The sequence below is a fragment of the Rutilus rutilus genome (genome assembly GCF_951802725.1).
Source record: "Rutilus rutilus genome assembly, chromosome: 2".
Classification (NCBI taxonomy): Eukaryota; Metazoa; Chordata; class Actinopteri; order Cypriniformes; family Leuciscidae; genus Rutilus; species Rutilus rutilus.
In genome coordinates this window covers 42,812,731-42,833,951 of record NC_140210.1, presented here as the reverse complement: position 1 = coordinate 42,833,951, position 21,221 = coordinate 42,812,731, and the positions used below count along the sequence as shown (strand labels likewise).

General features: G+C 37.4%; 1 protein-coding gene across 2 annotated transcripts in view; it reads right to left on the bottom strand.

Moving 5' to 3' along the window:
* The window catches only part of inpp4b (inositol polyphosphate-4-phosphatase type II B), a 167,001-nt gene extending 147,573 nt beyond the window's left edge, over positions 1 to 19,428 (bottom strand). Inside the window, exons 1-2 of one of the 2 annotated variants that reach the window (XM_084401686.1) lie at positions 19,174 to 19,428; positions 10,303 to 10,419 (exon numbers count right to left, since the gene is read on the bottom strand). In XM_084401686.1, coding sequence (XP_084257812.1) covers positions 10,303 to 10,419; positions 19,174 to 19,212 — 156 coding nt within the window. In that variant the 5' untranslated portion in view covers positions 19,213 to 19,428. Of the gene's footprint in view, positions 1 to 10,302; positions 10,420 to 15,094; positions 15,271 to 19,173 lie in introns of those variants that run through there. The other variant, XM_084401687.1, reaches the window with a different exon arrangement.
* Positions 19,429 to 21,221: the final 1,793 nt, after the last annotated feature.

Below are 21,221 nucleotides of genomic sequence, written 5' to 3'. Positions count from 1 at the left end.
CATTTAATTACATTTCTTTTGTTTCTTTGCTCTTGTTAGATCTATAAATTCTTATATAGCCTAAAAAGTATATCAAAACGTTTAAAAAAAACAACAACAGATAAATCAATAAAATAGATCAGACATAGATAAATAAGTAAAATTAACAAATATTTTCCCAATTAAAATATATATAAAAAAATTGCTGGATAGAAAAAAAGACTTAAAACACATGTATATTAATTGTCTGGCAGATTTTATGACTTGTTTTCAGTATAAGCAACAAGTTACATTCAAGATGTAATATGAAAACAAATCTTATTATCTTGTTCTCTTTTGCTTAAAGCAAATTCATCTTGGCCAAGGTAAAAATGGCTAATTAAAAACTCATTAAGAAGTCATTGTTTTGCAGTGCACTCATGCACTTTAAAATGAGCTTGTACTTTAGATTGTTCTATTTAAATATCAAAGTTTTGAGTATGATATAAATGAATGTAATAAATATCTATTTCAGTCATGAAACTCTAGATGACACAGGCTGATCGGTCCTTTACATGTAATCTCACATGATTACCGCATGGCAAAAGCTGATTGGCCTCTGCTGATCCTGCAGCCAATGAGATTGCTTGCTCAAATACTTGCTTTAAATAGTCTGGTTCAGTGTTTGCCCAATGTGTCTGACCTATCAGAGAAGACCAATCACAGACTGGGCCATCTGACCAATCAGAGCAGAGTAGACCAATCACAACAGACTGGGTCATCTGACCAATCAGAGCAGAGTAGACCAATCACAACAGACTGGGCCATCTGACCAATCAGAGCAGAGTAGACCAATCACAACAGACTGGGCCATCTGACCAATCAGAGCAGAGTAGACCAATCACAACAGACTGGGTCATCTGACCAATCAGAGCAGAGTATTCTCTTGGAAAGGAGGGGTTTATAGAGACAGAATCCTCAATCAAACTGTTTCAGACACTGTGAGTAAAGAGGTGATGCTGCAATGTGTATTATGAGAAAATTAAAGTGTTTGGATGCATGTAAATCTATTGTAGGAGACTCCAAAACAAAATTAGGAATATTTAAAATAGCATAATAGGGGTACTTTCATGTAAATAAATGCATGAATGCTAAAATAAATAAATGCATACACACACACTGCAAAATTCCAGTTCCTTGGCTGGTATATTTTCACAGTTTCCTCACTATTTGCACATAGCCAAAACCTACTTTTGGACCCCTGCCCCAAACCATTTCTCACTCTGGATAAATTGATGTATGCACATCTAATAACTTTAATAACTAGTTTTTATACTTTTCAACGCGTTTAGGAAAATCAGTGATTATGCAAGCGCTTCTTCGCTCCCATGAGCACCTCCATGCATCAAGACAATCAAATTAAGGGGCGGGTTTATGGAGACTAAGTGATAAAAATATTCGTTCATTATCCGGTGGCGTGTTCCTTCTGAGCGTGAATGGAAATGAAGGAGCGCTTGATTAGCTGGCGCGCTGTTGCTGCGACAGCTATGACATGTTCAGCAGTCCAGCGGACAGTAGATAATTACTTTCTCCTGACAGGCAACTTGTAGCACAGCTATTAGTTTGCCTCTCAAAGTGCTTCTTAAATCAGGTACACAAGTGCTATAAGATATGAGAAGTCTTATCTGCTTTGGCCGAATGCTTCTGCTCATTTCTTACACTTATTCTCTCTCTCTCTTTCTCTCTCTAACACCACATGCAATATGCAGTTTCATCAAGTTCATTTTATTTGCCTCATTAAGTTTTCCACAATATTTCAAACTGAATCGTGATCATTCACAATGTGATCTCCAATCATTTAGCGAGTTCAATAATGAAAAGTCAATACACAGTTCTGACAGGGTCATGGACAACAGGGGGAAAAAACAATGCTAACTGCAAAAAATAATATGCAACTGAACATATAATTGTGGATAATTATTATAACACCATTTTATGACAGCAAAATCAATAGGCTAATGAACTTCTATATTTGGTAGAAACAAAACAAATCAGAGAGATGCCAACATGGACATCCTCAAAAACCATGAACAAAACTACAAAGTAAAAGAAAATGTACAAGACAAACTACAAAAAGGTTCACTTGCAACAAGATTTGTAAATTATTGGTTACCAAAGAGCACAAATCCATCAAAACTGTTTTGACATTTAAAGATTAAAAATAACTCAAACTAAAAATGCTTTATGCATTTATAAAATTGGTAATATTTATGTCGTTTTAATAGCGTTGCATGAGCTTATGCAGTTCATAGCAATATTACAATCTTTCAATGTTTGATTTTTCAAAAATATATTCATTTAATTTTGCACATTAAACAATTCTGAAGCCAATTTGTAACAATTTAGCATCTCGAAGCCCAATCCCAGACAGCAACATAGTGTCGGCCCAGATCCGGCCCACATCTGGACCGTGTGGAATCCAAGTGAACCAGATGTGGACCTGATCTGGGCCGACACTATGTTGCTGAGTCCTGAAGCTAAACTTGTTTTGAGAGATCAACAAGATGCAATATTAAAACAAACAAGCCACTGAAATGAATCATAATTTTCCAAGTTTCTTCATGCAGAGTGATGAGAAGGCATGCTCTGCATTTGTAAGTGAAAGCTGTGCGTTTAAAAACATGGAGATCTGCATCGCTATCCATCTGATCCATCACAGTTATGAAGCAAAAGCAAACATGTCTGACTGGAATCTTTTGATCTTCAGATAAGCCACTATATATAGACAGCAATCTCTTGAGTAAGCTCAGACCGCAGAGCTGGACCTGACAGTAATGGAGCCCATACGACTCCAAAGCCCCCCGCTGCGGGTTCAGAAGTTTGCGTTTTATTTATTGCATAAACAAAGCCTATTTCTGGAATTTCAACCTCTTGAGAATATTGTGTTCTGTGGGTTATCTTACTCTGTACTAGGGTTGCCAACTGTCCCGTATTAGCCGGGACGTCCCGTATATTGGGCCTAAATGATTTGTCCCGTATGTGACCTCCCTTGTCCTGTTTATTGAATGCTATGCTGATCTAACCACTCAGTGGGCTTCACATATGTTGCGTCCAAGTTTGTTATTTTAAAGGGATAGTTCACTTTGAAATTAAATTTTGGTATGTTTTAGCTTACCTCAAAGGCATCCAAGATGTAGGTGTCTTTGTTTCCGCAGTAGTTTCAATTTTGATATTTTTAGGTCAAACCGTTCTTGTCTGTCAGTCATATAATGCAGGTCTATGGTCACCACCTCAAAGAGCATGCACAGAGAAGTCCAAATTAAACAATTCCCTATCGTAAGTACACATTGATGGCCTAAGACACGAAACGAGCGGTTTGTGTGAGAAAACGAAACGTACACAACCACGTCCAAGTGATCTGAGGGCGCGCGCGCTTCCTGGTGTGTGACGTGTACGCTCCATTGCTCTGAGTTCTTGATCTGTGTATTCTGGTTCAAATAAATATGGTTGTGAAAAAAATTCAACGTTGTCTGTTGACATATCGAAATCGTCTTCCATTGTGATTTCCTGTACGTCTAAATATGTTTAGACCTTCACAGTGAAAGGTAACACTTCCGAAATCTCTGTGTAAACAATGAGTGACGTACACGCACGAGAGATCACTTCTGGCGCTTTCCGGCGCTTGCGCAGACTAAGCCACAACGCGCGCACACGTCACACACCAGGAAGCGCGCGCGCCCTCAGATCACTTGGACGTGGTTGTGTACAAGAGGTAAAAACGATATAAATACTGTTCGTTTTCTCACACAAACCGCTCGTTTCGTGTCTTAGGCCATCAATGTGTACTTACGATGGGGAATTGTTTAATTTGGACTTCTCTGTGCATGCTCTTTGAGGTGGTGACCATAGACCTGCATTATATGACTGACAGACAAGAACGGTTTGACCTAAAAATATCAAAATTGAAACTACTGCGGAAACAAAGACACCTACATCTCGGATGCCCTTGAGGTAAGCTAAAACATACCAACATTTAATTTCAAAGTGAACTATCCCTTTAAATGTAGACGTGCTACAAGCACGCTCAAATAGCAACACTCGTTTTTTCCAGGCGCGTGCGTCTATGCCACAGCGAGATGAAAAAAATCTCACATTTTCAGAATGCCGCAAGCAGGTCATGCGACATTGAACCAACCGATCAGCTTTGGCCTTTCCGTAACAACATTGAAAGCTCAGCCAAGATGGACGAACAGCTGATCATAGCTGTACAGGGCAGGTTTTTTTTATTGCTCATCTCCATAAATATATCTAGCAGTAGAGTTAATGCAAGGGCTCGAAATCCATTTATCCTTTGCTGAAACTTCATCATCATGGAGAACGCGGCTCATGATTGCTTAGCAACGGCAGACACCACGAGAGCGTTTAGTTTGTCGGTTTATTTGTTCTGCAAACTAGGTGTATGCGAGTAAAATGCGGCAGGAACATCTGTTTGTGTATGCATTATATTGCAAACAAATCATTATGACATTCACGGTAATACTGTAATGGGAAATCCACGTTGAAAACAGTAACAGGATTCTTTGATGAATAGAAAGTTAAAAACAGAATTAATCTGAAATAGAAAGCTTTTGTAACATTAAAATGTCTTTACTGTCACCGTTGACACATTTAATGCATTCTTGCTGAATAAAACTATTCGTTTCTTTAAAACAAATTATTACCAATCCCAAACTTTAGAACGGCAGTGCATAATGCTACAAAAGCTTTAGATGGTTTGTGTGTAACAATTGACATTCATTTCTATGATGTTAAAATTCTTTTTAGGATTAAATTGTGCATTGATAGGTAAAGCAAAACAAATGTGTTTATATCTGAGAACCTTTTATACACACACTTAACTGCAGACACTGAAATGACATACACGGTGTGGTTCAGTACAAATATTTTGAGTGTCCCTTATAAAGAACCACAATTGTCCCTTATTTTCCTTTTCTGAAGTTGGCAACCCTACTCTGTGCAGTTCCATGTGCCCATCACATACGCTTTAAAATCCTAGACAAAATATTAAGCTCCATTTATAAAGATGCAAAACATGAAAGATGCATTAGTTTAGTACATAGTGCTGACATAACATAGTGTTTGACTGGATGTTGTCAAGTTCCTAGGAGTTGCTCGCTGTTCACAGTGTTAGAAATATGGGTTATATGTATAATGGAGTTAATGGGAGTTGTTTCTCTGAAGGGAACTGACTATCTTCAGTAATGTTTCGATGGAATTATGGTATAATGCCTATTGTTATAAGTAATGCCTATTGTTATAAGTAGTGTTTATAAGCGCTGCTTTGTGTACGGCGGTAATCAAGGAAACGCTGTATCACTGCTGTTTCATAAGCGCCACCTACTGTCAAAGAGTGAATTTCACAGTTTACGCGCAGGTATATTTTATGTAGCATAATTTCACAAAGCTAAAGTCAGACCAAAAAAAGTCTGTTTTTGCTTTTAATCTTGAAATCATAATTTAAATACAAAAAACAACTGCTCATGTGTAGTAGCATCTTTATTTGGATCGTAATCAAAATGCAGTGGTTGCCTCTAATTTAAAATGGCTCCGTAGTAGGGATGGGACGGTATGAAAATTTCATATCACGATTATAGTGACCAAAATTATCGTGATTATCAATACAGGGAACTACACTGCGACCAAAATTTTTAATGGGTCGCAAATGTATCACTGATTATTTTTGTACCTATGTTTTAGGCAATATGCTATGAATTACTATGAGCATTTATTAAAACAGAAATGTGTATTTTAAGAATACGTTTTATAACGTGCTCTGAGCATTCAACACATCAGTTGGCTTCAGCCCCGCGACCGATACTTAGATTAAAACATACCATTGTATCTGCGCGACTCGCGAGCTCTCTCTCTCTCACAAATACGGACGCGCGCGCGCACACAGAGGGAGAAGATAATTGTAAAATGAAAATTGACGGGCTATAGTTTAAATTTTGTTCTTGCTTGGTTTTTTTTCTGTCAAAATGTCGGAAAGCATATTGTATTATCCATCCGTGTTTTTAAAATTCGTTAAATGACGGACGTTTTACAACACAGCCCTCGTTATATGTCGGATTCATCAAACTTAGCCTACTTGATATTATTTTTAGAATACGTGATTCGTTACGCTATTATTGGACTCCTGTCTATTCATTGTCAACTGTTTTCTATAAATATGTTTGTATTGGCTAACATTTATGCAGCTAATGCCTGTCCTGTTTAAAATGCGCAATGTTCAAATGCAAAGACAGCACGTCACAAATATAAGCTCTTTTCCCTGTGCTATTTAGTATCATATTTGGTTATTGGAATAATAAATTAAGTAGCCTATCTTTATTGTACACCTGTTTTTTTTTTTTTTTTTACTGTTTTCTAGGGGTTTCTTAATTTTAGACAAGTTGACCAGCACACATTATATGCAATTCAGTGCAATATAATGCATGTGTCCTATGTGTGACATATTTTGCACACAGGTAAAGGTGATTTAGGTTATTTCTAAAGTAAAAAAACTAAAAAAAAATTCAATAATAATTGAAATATTATTATAAAAAATAAAAAATAAGTTTCCAAATGTTTTGGAAAATATCTCTTTATTTGATTATCAGTAAATTTGTTTTCTATACAGAGATATCGATATCGGCCATAACAGCAATATTAATATCAGTTATTATCGATATCGGCCACAATTTTCACATCGGTGCATCACTACTTAAGAGTTCAGGAGTCTGCCCATCTGTGCCAACCATAGCATGTTGAAATCCATTTGGCACTTTATTGTGTACTGTATTTTCTATTGCAGTAAATCTATCCCAACTAATGTTAAAGAAAACAAAAACAAGAAGGCATGTGGTTTAAAAGATGGCAAGTAAAAAAGCACATCTGTATGCAATACAGTTTCATTATTGTTCATTATTATCCAGAGCGGCTTACTATAAACAATTTGTGCGACCAAATCATGTTTTGCGCCAGTAACTGAAAAAGTTAGTAGCGCAAGTGCCACCAGTGGAAAAGGTTAGTGTAGTTCCCTGCAATATTATCACGGTTTTGTTAAAACGAGATGAAAGTGTTCAAAAAGAACTGATGGTCACACTAAAACTCAACAAACAACATAAAACAAGCAGCTCTATGCACTGTTTTAAGCAAGATTATATTCTATGGCATTTCCTTCCTTATAATGACCGTCCTCAATAGCAACGCATTATAACACCGCGCACATCCATGTATCGCAACATAGATCGCAACGGACTCTCGCTCTCTCGTTTCATTCAAATACAACTTACAAGACGGCGCCTCCGTTTTTGTACGATTGTTTTGTACGCTGTACGAAATGGATTTATAAACAGGTAAGATTTAAAACATTAATCTCAATTCAATATGTCCCCGTAATTATGTGGTAAAAAAAAAAAAAAAAAGGTGTAATAAGTGTACAATGATATACATTTTTATCATGGACTGTAAAAAATTGATTATTATCCCTTAAATGTCACTCTTAATAGTCTTGTTTGAACTTGATCGGTTGTCTTTGGCTCAAAGCCATTTGCTGCGAACTTTTCTTCGCGGAAGCTTCACGTTTATTTCAAGTGAGTGAGATAATATTTCAACTCAAAACAACATTTGGTGGCCAATTATTTCCCAGACGTAACGTTAGTTTTGGTAAGTTATTGAGGTCAAAGTTAACTTGCGCAAGGTTCGCTATAAACAGTGGGTGATGGTCACACAAGACGACTCGGCAGATTTGAAGTGTTTCCCCCCTATTGTAGTGACCATCCTCGATTAAGTTTCACTCAAAGGCTTAAAAATCTCCCGAGCACGGTCACTGCCTTCCGCCATTCCTTCTCGAATAAAAAACAACAACAACATTGCGCGCTGCGCCTGCGTCACACTGTTGCTGGCTGGACAGGATTTACAGTGAGTTGTTAAAATCGCGATAATCAAATACGGTTTTAATGATAATTAAATTTTAAACGATAATACTAACTGTCAGTACATTTTATCGTGGTTTATAGTGAAACCGGTAATCGTCCCATCCCTACTCCGTAGCCATTTGAATTTAGAGGCAACCACTGCATTTTAAATGTAATATTTTTGGTTTAAGGCCAGTTTGGCATGTAATAGTGCGAACTGCGCTATCGGAATTGGACCATTTGTTTGTAAAAAAAAAAAAAAAAATTCCTGATCGGTGCATCACTATTGACCATGACATGACTAACATGACTAACTATCATGTTATTCTTTTTTTGCCACTATCTAAATAATCCAGTTATACAATAATTAAAGTTGAAGTGCCGGTCGTAAGGTAGAGCATTACAGAAATAACCCTGCTATTATTTTTTATCTATATATGTGAGATGCAATGCAGTCCACCTGTCCGTTCTGACTTCATGCCCTTCGGCAAGATCAAATCCAGTGAGAGCAATCGGGAAGTGTTTCCATCGCTCTTCCTGCTCTCTTATTCATGAGGCAGGGCTCGTACAGAAATACTAAAGTGTGAAGCTACAGGCTGGACGAGGAAATGATGCTCAAATGAAACCTGAAGGATCTGCTCAGAATTTCAAAAACTCTCTTTCTCGCTCTCATTAGCATCTTCTGCTAATGTTTTGTTTCCTGAAGCTTGGCAGAATGAAGTGGATTGGAACGGATTCACTGAAACGAAATGACTCAAACAGGCACAATAATCGCTGGAGGAATCTAGGGTTGAAGAGTCTTGACAGCTCAACATTTCTCTTCAGGATTTAAACCCACAACCTTGCAGTTGTGGCCAAATGGTTAGAGAGTCACTACTACACTAGAGAAGTGTTCACTACTCACTGCTCCTAATGTGTGTGCACTAACTTGGATGGGTTAAATGCAGAGGACAAATTCTGAGTATGGGTTACCATACTTGGCCTTTACGTCACTTCACTTCTTCTTCACTTAACAGCCTTGATCTTTAACCACTAGGCCACACCAGCTTTGTGTCTGCTGTGGGAAAATAAATGTAATGAGGTCCTGACTCTCTCAGGGGGCTAATAAACATGACATACTGTACACACACAGCACTGGACAGGTGCTTTGTTCAGTGAAGCTGAAGGCCTGCAGTGATAAACTCTCTGTGATTAATGCCAATACATTTCACTTCCCGGCAAAAAAAAACAAAAAAAAAAACATTTGCTGTTTGGATATAAATAGGCAAATGCTTAAGAGTGTTTGATTCTATCATTATTGCAGTGATTATTATGTTTCTAGCATGTTATATCTTTGGTTCCTCTAACTCTAAATGATTAAACAACCGTTAATTGCCATCAGGATGGAAGGTGGGTAATATAGTGTCACCAATTTTTAAATCAGGAGACAAAACAAACATTTCAAATTATCGCCCCATCAGCATCCTCCCTGTTGCGTCTAAGGTTGCAGAAAAGTGGATCGCCAAGCTGCTGAATAAACACCTCAGCCACGGCCATTCTCTCCTGCGCCCCATGCAATTTGGGTTTCGCCAGTACCACTCCACAGAGACGTCAAACTGTGTCTTCATAACAAACAGTGAAATCCTTGCTTGATAAAACCACCTGTGTTGGTGCAGTCTTTTGGGATTTAAAGAAGGTGTTCGATACAGTAGATCATCGATATTTATAAATGATCTGCCAAACGCTTGACAAAAAGTCCATTTCCAAATGTATGCTTTAAGTAATAGACTTGGCTGCTTACAGACACTGTCAGAAAATGATCGCAGGCTATCTTTGGCCGCAAGATCGTGACAACGGCCATCTTTGAATATCTCTCACTGTACGACGCAGGACCCCCGTTTAGGAGCCAAGACCACAGAAATCACCACGACTGGTCATCTTTCGTCTGGGACAGCCCAAACTCGTACAATGTGTACCGAGCATTAAAGTTGGCAAATGTCTCTAGTACATCTGCATATCCTGCTTTGTTATCAGATTTTGTCTGTGAAATAATATCTCATTTCTTTGGTGTTGTCTGCAGAATGGACTGCTGTGACAGAAATTAAATTACTGTCAATTTGTGGCAGAATAAAACGTCAATGTGCCAGACTTTATGCAAAATAATCAAACATGTGGCTTGCAAGACAACGTCTGATTTATAGACTAAAGTTGCAGCTCACAATGATTTTGTGACAGAAATTGCCAAGCATGTGATTACAAGAAAAGAAAAAAAACATTCAGGGTTTAGCAAACAACAGGGACCAGAGACTGAGATCTGCAGAACAACAGCTGAAAGGACCCGAGACGAGAAGAGCCGTAACACGAGTCTCCAGCTCAGATTGATGTTGAGAGAAACCTCTTCACTCACCGTCTGCTGGTGGCCGTCATTCACACCGTAGACGCTGAGTTTGATGAGTGTCTCACTGCAGACGGGACAATCAGGTGGGTAACTCCCTCCAGTGAGGAACACGGGATCTCTTCTTCCCTGCAATGAGGAAAGAGAGCAGGAGGTGAGGATGAGAACTGAACCAACAGCGAATCTGCAGCACGCATGGTCACTCGTTCACTTTTTCAGTGGCAGATAAAGTGGAATAAAAATGAGACGCGTCATGTTGAAGGCTAGAGTTCGGAGGAGAACGAGGCCAATCAGAGTAGTGATGTGATACACCAGGGTTTCAAACTGGGGTGCAAATAATTTACTGTGTAGAAATATGGCCTTGTAAAGTAAAATTAAATAAAGTAAAATTTAATTAAATTAAAAATTAAATAATTTACAAAATTGTCCAGATATTTTATTTAATATTCCAGATTATATATATATATATATATTTAAAAAATGTTACAGTATAAATATCCCCTAACATGTTCAAATATACAAGATATACTGTTCAAAGGTCAGTTCGGATCAGAAACAAGCCTTGGATGACTAAACTTTACAAGAGACATTGCCACTGGGGTGGCAAAAAATGTATAAATGTTTATAAAAGTGACTATAAAAAAAACTTTCATATTGCTCACAAAGTCAGCATTTATTTGATTCAGCATCATTACTCCAGTCTTCAGTGTCACATGATCCTTCAGAAATCATGCTATGATGATTTGCTGCTCAAGAAACATTACTATTTTCACTTATTATTGTAACACTTATTATTATCAATGTTGAAAACAGTTGTGCTGCTTAATATTTCTGTGGAAACCATGATACATAATACAGTACCCTTAATATTTTTGGATTTGGACTAGGGCTGGGTATCGATTCAGATGTTACAATTCGATTCGATTTCGATTCTCGATTAGATTTTCGATTTCGATTCGACTCAATGAATATATACGTTTACATAAGAACATAAGTTTACAAGTGGTTAATTCATAAAAAGAAATTAAGAGCTACAAACCTGTATATTCAACTCTTTTTATTTTAGGTACACTTGGGTACATTAAAAAAGAATCATATTTACCTGTGCCCTTCCTGTCTAACAGGTAGGACATATGCAGAAATTGAATAAAGTTATCAAACAGTCTGCGCTGTATTAATTATAAATTATATATAGACTAATCCTTATTAAAGTTACAAAAGTTCTTTAGTCAAGAGTAGTGAGTGTTTTTCTCTGTTCCCTTTGTTCTTTGATTTACTTTAAAGACAGAGATAATTAGTGGCTACTGTGTACTGTCCCTTTAAGACCAGCCGCTGCTGACAGAGACGCGGATCTCACACGCGCCTCAGTCTCTCACGAGTCACAACTCTTCACGTTCATCATAAGACTGCTCTTATGTTATGAAGATACTCGACAAAAAGACATTTTGGCATAATTGTGTGTGTTATTGTTCGTTCAAGCGCGAAAGATAACTCTATTCTGGGCTGTCTTGTGCGCACGCACGATATCAGCGCGAGTCTGTGTGTCACAGTCAGGACATTCACAGACAGCGAGCTCTTTTTTGTCTTTTTCGCACATTTTGCATGAATAAGAGCGGGATCATGTAACACTAGCCAAAGGATGACAAAAATTAACAGATGCTGCATTAATTGCATTAATTGCATTAACAGCCCAAATTTGTTTATTTCATAAAAAATATAAAAAACGCAGCATTTTGCGTCATATAATTGCGTAGGCTTGACATCGCGATTGCGATATGATTAATCGTATCTATCGTGCTATTTTATGATTAAGATAAAACAAACATAAAATCTCACAGCATTAGCTATAAAATGGAGTTTGCAAGCCTATGAACAGTGGAGGAAAACTAATACTGGCTTTTGGGTAATAGATAAATAAATATGGGAAAAAATCGATTCGTGGCGTTTGAGAATCAATTTTGAATCGACCACATTTTAAAAAACGATTAAATCGAAAAATCTAATTTGGACCCTTCAAAAGGGAATCATCATTTCTGTGGGTCTGTGGCATCAAAAAGTTCCAAAACTGCTGAGCTAGACTACAACATTTTCCAATAGACTTGTTGTTAATTGCCTGAACAACTAGTCAACTAATCTGTCTTGCAACCTTTATAAAGTTGAAGCACAACATGTCAATTAGCCTAAAGCATCACCACTACAAATGTCAGAACTAGCCAATCTTACTAATGGATTAGTCATTTGTTGGATGACCAGTCGGCCATCCTGACCCATTCCTACATTTAAAAGCACAACCACAGCAGTAGACTCTTATTGGCAATTCACACCGCACAGACAAACGCCAACAAACATGCTTGTTGGGGTTTGTTGGATCGGTGTGTTACACCTGTCGCCGTCTGTTGGTGTTGGTCGGAGTTTGTTTTCACCCGACTGAACAAGTTCAAGTGTTTGTCAGTGTCTGTTGGGGCGATGTGAACATGACAGTTATTCTTCATAAAATTCTAAATCCAACGGCCAATTTGTTTGTTGGAGTTCATAAACAGTATGAAGCGCCATGACAGAACACTTTAAAGTCCCCCTGTAGTCAATAAAGTTATCAAACTTGAATATTCCTTAAAATCATCTTTGATCACTAAAGTAACATCATTTTTTCCTTGAAAAAAATTCTTCATGCCGCGATTCTATGAATATGCAAATGAGCCCCGCCTCCGCTCACTCACTCCAGCTCAGAGATCCACTCGTTGACGATCACACGTTGATCTGATTGGTTACAAGGTAGTTTGTGACGTCAGAAACACCAGTGTTTTTGAGACTGTCTTTGGTTCACTGCAGTTTTAAGGAGAAAATACTCAGCAATGGTGCTGACTTATGAAGTTACACATGGTTTGTCTTAAAGCATATTAAAAACGCCACATAGACATATAAACAACATTAAAAACTGGATTTTCATCACAGGGGGACTTTAAGATTATATTTGGAATCTTTCCATTTAATAGTGTAGAGCGAGAGTTCATTTAACAGGGCACTTCAGGCCTCATGTTGAGATGAAACCCGCACCACATCAAAAGACATCTGTTTATTCGACCCGCAAGAAGCCAGTCGTCTTCCCACGACCGATCCCTCGTGCACTTATCATAGGTCACTTATCTCAGAGCGGGAAACTCCCAGTTTACACATGTCGTTCTGGGGCGTCTCTGGACAGTGGTCCCCTGAGGCGGCGGGCGGGACAGATAGCAAGGGGCGATTGTAAACTCAATCAGAAAACCAGAAACTCGACCAGCTCTCTTTTTAAGGGGTAAAAATCAGCCCGGCTATTATACAAGTCAGCGCTGGATCGATGAGGCCACAGTCTATCGGTTTCACATCTGCTTATTGGCTGAGCAGACGCCGCTATCTGAGCCACAGATCACATCGAGTCTAAGAGCCTCCGGTTCTGCAAATCAACTGAGGAAATGTATCCAGTTAAAGGGAGAACTCACCTATAAATGAATATTCTGTCATCATTTACTCAAACTCGCGTCGTTCCTAAACTGTCCACCGAGAAAGACGATTTTTGGCGGTTTTGATGGCCATAAAATGATTGTCTATAATAACTCGTTCACTATATTTAGCTTTTTGTGAAGTTTTAGATTATTCACTGAACATCTTCCCCTCTGCTCCAGATTTCAAAATGTATTTTCCATGCTGCATGTCTGAAATGGTGCGTCAATGAGGGCAAACATGGTGCAACACTTTTTAAACACAAACATAGAACACTAACGGCATAGAGGATGAAAAAATGAAATCATTTTAAAGATATGTATCTCAGAAAAGCTACTTATACAGCTTCAGAAGACATGGAATATAATGGAAGCTCGTTTATGCCATATAATAAAATAAAAAAAGGTTAATTATGACATAAAAAGTGAAAATTACTAAGATACTAAGTCATAATTATGAGATAAAAGTATCCAATAACTTCAAATTTGTCATAATTATGACAAAAAGCATAATTGTGTTAATTCTGATGATGACATGCAATAATTTCGTCTTGTGTATTTTTTTATTTCATAATTCAAATGAAACCAATTTCAACTTTCTATACAATTTTGATAATTTTGGTGACACAACTTGAAATTACAAGATATAAAGTTGTGTGGCAATGTCTTAATTTCTCAAAATTATGCTTTTATGTTTATCTCAATTACAGGCATAAAAAGTTATAATTACACCATATAAATGTCAACTATGTCATTATTATGACGTCATTATTCCGATGTAATGTCTTTATATCTCATGATTCAAATCAAACCAATTTAGACTTTTGTCATTGGTTTTTTTATTTCACAATCATGACATTTCTTCACAACATTTCGTCATAATTGTTATGACAATTTTAAATTATGATTTTTTAAATATATTTTACGGTATTATATTTTACGGTATTGTTTTCGAAGCTTGTAAAGATGCTTCAAACGTCCTATTTTGTTCCAAGAAAGAAAGAGTTTTGGATGAACTATCAAGCTAGACAAGAAAACACAGAGACATTAACGTAGTGTCTCTCTCTCTCTCTCTCTTTCTCTCTCTCACACACACATACCTCCTCAAGGGGCCTTAAGAGTCTTTTACAGGTTTGCATCATTCATCAGTTCAACAGGGTGAGATTGATAATTTATAAGGTGCTTAATTAAAAGAATCAGCAGGATGTAAAGACTAAAAGGTTTTTGCATTTTGTCCTATTAACAGCACCAAGAGGACCATATTTGAAAAAGGTTAGGGTTACCGAGCCATGCTAACTCATTAAAAAGTACTGCAACATCACACTTACCTCACCTTCCATGCCTAAAAGTTCAGTTAGAGTCGAGGTAAAGCAAGTAACCAGCCTCAATCCAAACCCATACAACCACAAGGTCAATCTCAGAGCGGTAATAAATCAGCGTAGCGACGCGGGGGAGCTCTGAAAACTCACTGCTGCAGCGTGGGTAATGGTCAGTCCTCAGGACTAATGGCCCCGCTTCAAAAAGCAGCATTTATTTAGAGTGTGTGGTGAATGCGGGGCGGAGGGAGTCATTTAGACGTGTCCCAAAGTGGCCAATTTGTTCCGTAATGCGCCATCATGCTGGCCAGACTCAGACACACTCATATTTTTACACTAACCGGATGTTCGACAGGAATGCCATGCAAAAACGGACAGGATAAATGGCTGGTCGCTTCGATTTTGGCTAGAAATAAACGTGCACACAGATGCACGTATTTCAAAAACACATAGCCGACAATGATGTTTTATAAAGAGGCAGGAGCGTGACGTCAAACCGCTTCAGCACAGATACACATTTATAGAGTGGGATTTTCCAGGAGATTAAGAGGTTGAATTTGTCTGAATTCTTCTCCTGCACACACACACACACACACACACACACACACACACGCACAAATCCTTTCCAAATATATTTAGGGACTGAATTCAATATTCTGATACTTAAATTTGATAACTTGGTATTCTTAGTATGCAGTAAAAGTCTATGTAGCAAACGCTTACCACTAAAAAGTCTGCAGTCATTAAGATTTTTTTACTTTTATTCAGAGAGGATGCATTAAAATTATCATATTATATTTAATTAATTAAATTGAGTAAAAAAAAAAAAAAAGTTACAAAAGATTTCTAATTCAAATAAATATTGTTCTTTTGAACTTCATATTCATCAAAGAATCTTGGGTAAAGAATATTTTGGAAACGGTGAAAAGTGTCATGGTTTCCAAAATATTAAGCAGCACAACTGTTTCCAACACTGATAATAATTCAGCATATTAGAATGATTTCTGAAGGATCATGTGACACTGAAGACAGGAGTAATTATGCTGAAAATTCAGCTTTGCATCACAGAAATAAATAATATTTTAACATATTTAAGAAACAGCTTTTTAAATTGTAATATTTCACAATATTACTGGGTTCAGTATTTATCAAATAAGTGCAGGCTTGATGAGCATAAAAGAATTTTCCAAAACATAAAAAAATCTTACTGACCCCAGATTTTTTAATGCTAGTGTATTTGTTTTATTATTGGAAGACTGAAATCATACTAGCTTTTTTTTTCTGGGTTTCAGTGATTGTAATTTTTGTTGGTGTTTAACTATATATCTATAAATTATTAATAATTCCAGATGTTTCTTCATTGTTTTTCTTTCTCTAAATAATAAGGTTTATTTCAAACAAAACATATTTTTCTTTTTTCTTCTAAATATGGTTCTAATAGTTTATCTCCTCAATATCACTTTCCATCCAGATTCCAACAGCCAAAAGCCAGTTCCCTAATGGCATCATCCTCCACCAAGCGACATCATATTTGGTGGGAAAAACAACTAAACAAATAAGTATTAAAAAAAAAAAAAAAAAAAAAAAAAACGAAAAAAAAAAAAAAACTGTATAATAGTATCAAACTTTCAAAAGATGGAAAAAAATATCAAAATTAACAGAAGTTTATTAGAGCTAACAGAAAAACCCACAAATTTTAGATGACTAGTTTTATTTTCATTATCATATCTACATTAATGTTACAAAAAAGTAATAACTAATATAAAGAAATAATGTTATAAATATCCCTTTTGAAACTCATTTCATAAATCTAGTTTAAAAGTTAGATTAACAATATTCTAACGATCCACTAAAACCATTAAACTACTTAAATTGCACGAGATGGCATGATGCCCGTGAAGTCAAAACACACCAATCAGATGCAATCCTTCACAGCCCTCTCTGTAAAAATGACTTTCGGAGATTATTGGAGTACGTTTCACAAGAAAATACTATTACAGTCTTTCGAAATCACATTTGATTGAATATGTTACTCGCAGTTTCTTTGGAATTATTTGTGACATTTACTAGCAGTTTCTGCAGGAAATTACCCTGGAAATGCAGAGTTCTCGCGAGAGCACAAGTTGAATGTGCTCAGCAAGTTCACTCTGGCGTCGAGTAATGATGCTCATTAAATATGCCCTTGTATCCGAGCTGCACCAATCACATCGGGTTATCTGATATAGGCGGGCCAGAGGCGAGCTAAACAGATGACGACAGCGCTGTGACGTCGAAGTCATTAGTAAACATTGCAAGATGGCTATGGATGAACACCAGTTGTTTGAAACGGCTTTGGCCGCTACAATGAACGAGTTAGACTTGGCTTTTTATCTAAAAGAGGAACAGAAGACGGCGCTCGAATCGTTCCTTTGCAAGACTTTTTTCTGTTTTGCCGACCGGACACGGCAAGAGTCTAATCTACCAGTTAGCGCCGCTGGTAGCTAAGCGTATGGGGCTTGTTGTGATTGGTCGTAGTGTTATCCAATTGCGTGCAGTGAGATTTTCAAATGCATGCTTGGTGCCGCCCCTCGAGCTGGCCGATTTTCATTAGTCGACGCCAGACCATTAATCTTTTAGATTTAGGTCTGGATTTCCAGGCTAGCACGAAATAGTTTCAGCGCGACTCCTCAAGATTAGCACAGCAGACTTTGAGACCACCAACATCAGCACTGAAGCAGCTCAGTCCCACAACAAGACCTCCACTGGGAAATATGGGAATTTGCCAGGGCAAACAGCCTCTAACATGTTCACACATCCGTTTACGCCTGCGCTGTACATGAGATTAGATGTGCATTAAGTCGACAGGCCGGGGAACAGCTGTAGTCTCATTTCAGTCTACACCACCTGTCTATACTAAACAACAAAAGTGGGCCAGCTCTCCTCACACCTGCAGCTATTTCAGACAACTGCCATTCACAGGAATCACAACAGACACCGGCTCCCCACGCACAACTCAGTGTGTGACGTTTCTCCCATTAGGGGAACCTCTGTGGTTTTCACCACCACTTCAGATGATCACATGCGATTATGAGTCACATCTCAGTGGAACTGCTAACGTGTGCAAGATTAACTTCAATTCATTTGTATGTTGCCTAGCAAATTATATTGCATACCGTTTAACGGCATAAAGCTTTATTTATGAATGCAACACACAGCAAACAAGATGTCACAGCAAGCCAGACTTACATGAATAGATCAGCCAATAATGTATTCACACATCATTGATTTACTCAAAGTCTTCTGAAGGAGACCAAACTGTATCTAGAAGCTATACTGTATGAACAAACTGATGTTGGCTTGAGAAAGACTGAACCTTGAACTCGGGTCGCCTTGTGTACAGCTGCGGCAAATGTGCTATTTTACCTCAGTGCTATTTCTCAAGTCTACATAATGATGTCAGTGGTGTTTTGGTCACAAGTCGCATAAAATTTAGATGACTTTGAATATAGTGCTACTTTTGAACTACTTTTATAGTGCTTTATTGGTTGTTTTTGACCTTCTGGGAGCTTTTTTTCTTTGCGAACTGCTGATATATGTATGCAAAAGAGCTTCATGAATATTTAAATCAAACACTTTCCAATTGTTTTTACATTTATGCATTTAGCAGATGCTTTTATCTAAAACAAACTACAATAGAGGAACAAAGTAATTTGTCATAGAGCCGACAATATTCGTAATATGAATATTTAGTTACGTGGAAAAAAAGTGTATAAAAACGATTTTCAAATCGTTCTCAATTTTATGTAGGCTATTATATTTAGTTGCATTTAATTTAGTAAAATATCTTATTAAAATATTTTTTGGACAGATGTAAATACAAAATGTTTTCAAAACTGTTTCATGAATATTCTTAAATTCTATTTTGTGTTTCATGAAAAAGTAAAAGATTAAAATATATATAAAAGTATTATATAAAAAAGCATTAAAACATAGGGTAATTCATTGTATTTATATAATTTATTTCATTACAATAGTAAAAAAATATATATATTAAAAGTTTCATATTCATTCAACTTCCGCAAATAACTTAATAAATAGAAATGTACACCTACCGAACACCTCAGCCTCCAACAACATGAGCTCAAGTCCATCTTTAGTCCAAAGTCTAGCGAGGTTTCATTAAGAGGTTAAAAGCGGCAATATTCAGCACCTTCCAGCATCCAGTTTGCTAGATTGCTAACTCTGATACTGACGCTAGTCATCGTCCGTTCTATACCGTGAGGTTTACAGAAGATATGTCGCAGAACTACAAACACACATGCATGAAAGCTAAATATTACTGCAGTCTGGGTGAGCTATAAAAGTGCAAAGCTCTTTCCTCTAGCAAATCTAATTTGGAGGGAAATAGACTTCTCTTTGTGCACTCTTGTGGGGCTGAGAGTCCATGTGGAGGGAGGAAAAGCAGAAACACAGGGATCAGTGTGTCACTGGAGGGTGTGTCTGGGTGTGAGATACGGGCACAGGGAACAACCAGCTGTTGCCCTCAATAAAGGACTCAAGAGGATTGTCAGCAGAAACATGCCCCCCTCTCACAGTTAATAGTGTGTGTGTGTGTGTGTGTGTGTGTGTGTGTGTGTGTGTGTGTGTGTGTGTGTGTGTGTGTGTGTGTGTGTGTGTGTGTGTGTGTGTGTGTGTGTGTGTGTGTGTGTGTGTGTGTGTGTGTGTGTGTGTGTCCCGGTAAACCCCACAAAGATAGCAATATCTGAAATCCTTGTCCTTGTAGGGACTTTTTTTTTGGTCCCCATAAGGAAAACAACTTATAAATCATTTTTGAAAATGTAAACATGCAGAAAGTTTTCTGTGAGGAGTAGGTTTAGGGGTAAATGCAATCTAATTTTAGTCAAAGAAAAGAACAATTTTAGTTGATGACACATTTCAAATATATATTTTCACATTTTCCCATATTAAATGCAAACATTACATGCATCAACATTTAACTAATAACCAACGTGAAAACTGTTGTTGTTTTACAAGAGAGTGTTAGGAGTAAGCCATTCATTTTGCGAATGACACACTTCACTTGTACGTGAACTTCCACACCACAGATTTTTAATGTTGTCTGTTTGATCCATCTTTTTGATAAAGCACAGCTTTTGAGGTCAGAGTCTAGTTCGTTTGGTTAGTGTGTAAGTTTTCCGAAACCAGCAAACTACACCTGAGAGTCTTGGGTTTGGGATACAGTTCACAATGTGCATGGAAACAATCGCCAAAGCAAACCGGTATTGATAACATACAATTGCATCTTTGCATGATCCCGGTCACATTTATCATTCTATAACGCAGTTTCTCATCAGTAAACTGCTGCCACTAGTGCTCACATCGAAAAAAGCAAACAAACCCAAAAGTACAATGTGAAAAAGGACTGGTGAGTTGTTGGTTTGTTTTTTTTAAACCAATCAATCAGCCAAGCATGAAAACCGCCTTAGACAGACTGACACATTAGGGGAAAAAAAAGATTATAACCCGGTATCTTCCCGGAAACAGATTCCCACTTCCTGTAGCTCAGTAATTAGGCCAGCGAGAACACAAACACATTATGAGATCATGCAGATCAAGCTGCTTTTACTTCCACTACCATTTACCAGCAAAAAAAGCACAATAAAAGTGGTCTAGATGACTTATTCCATCGATAGATTTTAGTTGCTATAGGTTCATTAACGTCAATGGCATTTTGGTCGCAAGACACATTATAACAAATGATTTGGAATATAGCGCTAATTTTGAACTAATAGGTTTTTTTTTGTGGTCATTGTGAACTGATAATGTACGCAAAAGAGCTTAATTTTGAAATATTCTGAACTGAACTAGTTTAACTCTTTCCCTGCCACTGACGGAATTTTCCGGCAATCCGTGTTTTCACTGTTATACAGTAGGGGGCGCTATTACGCATCATCTGAAAGAGTACTGAATCTCTGGATCCAAAAACATGCGAAGATGAAACGAGCATTTTTTTACGAACATGTAAGCGAAAGCGATCATCAAACATTAAACGGCATATAAATCAAATGAAATGCCGACCCAGGAAGAGGAAACGGCTGTGAAGCTTTGGGGGGGGTTGATTTTTGAAGGACTCGATCGACTCCATCATTGTTTTATTCAT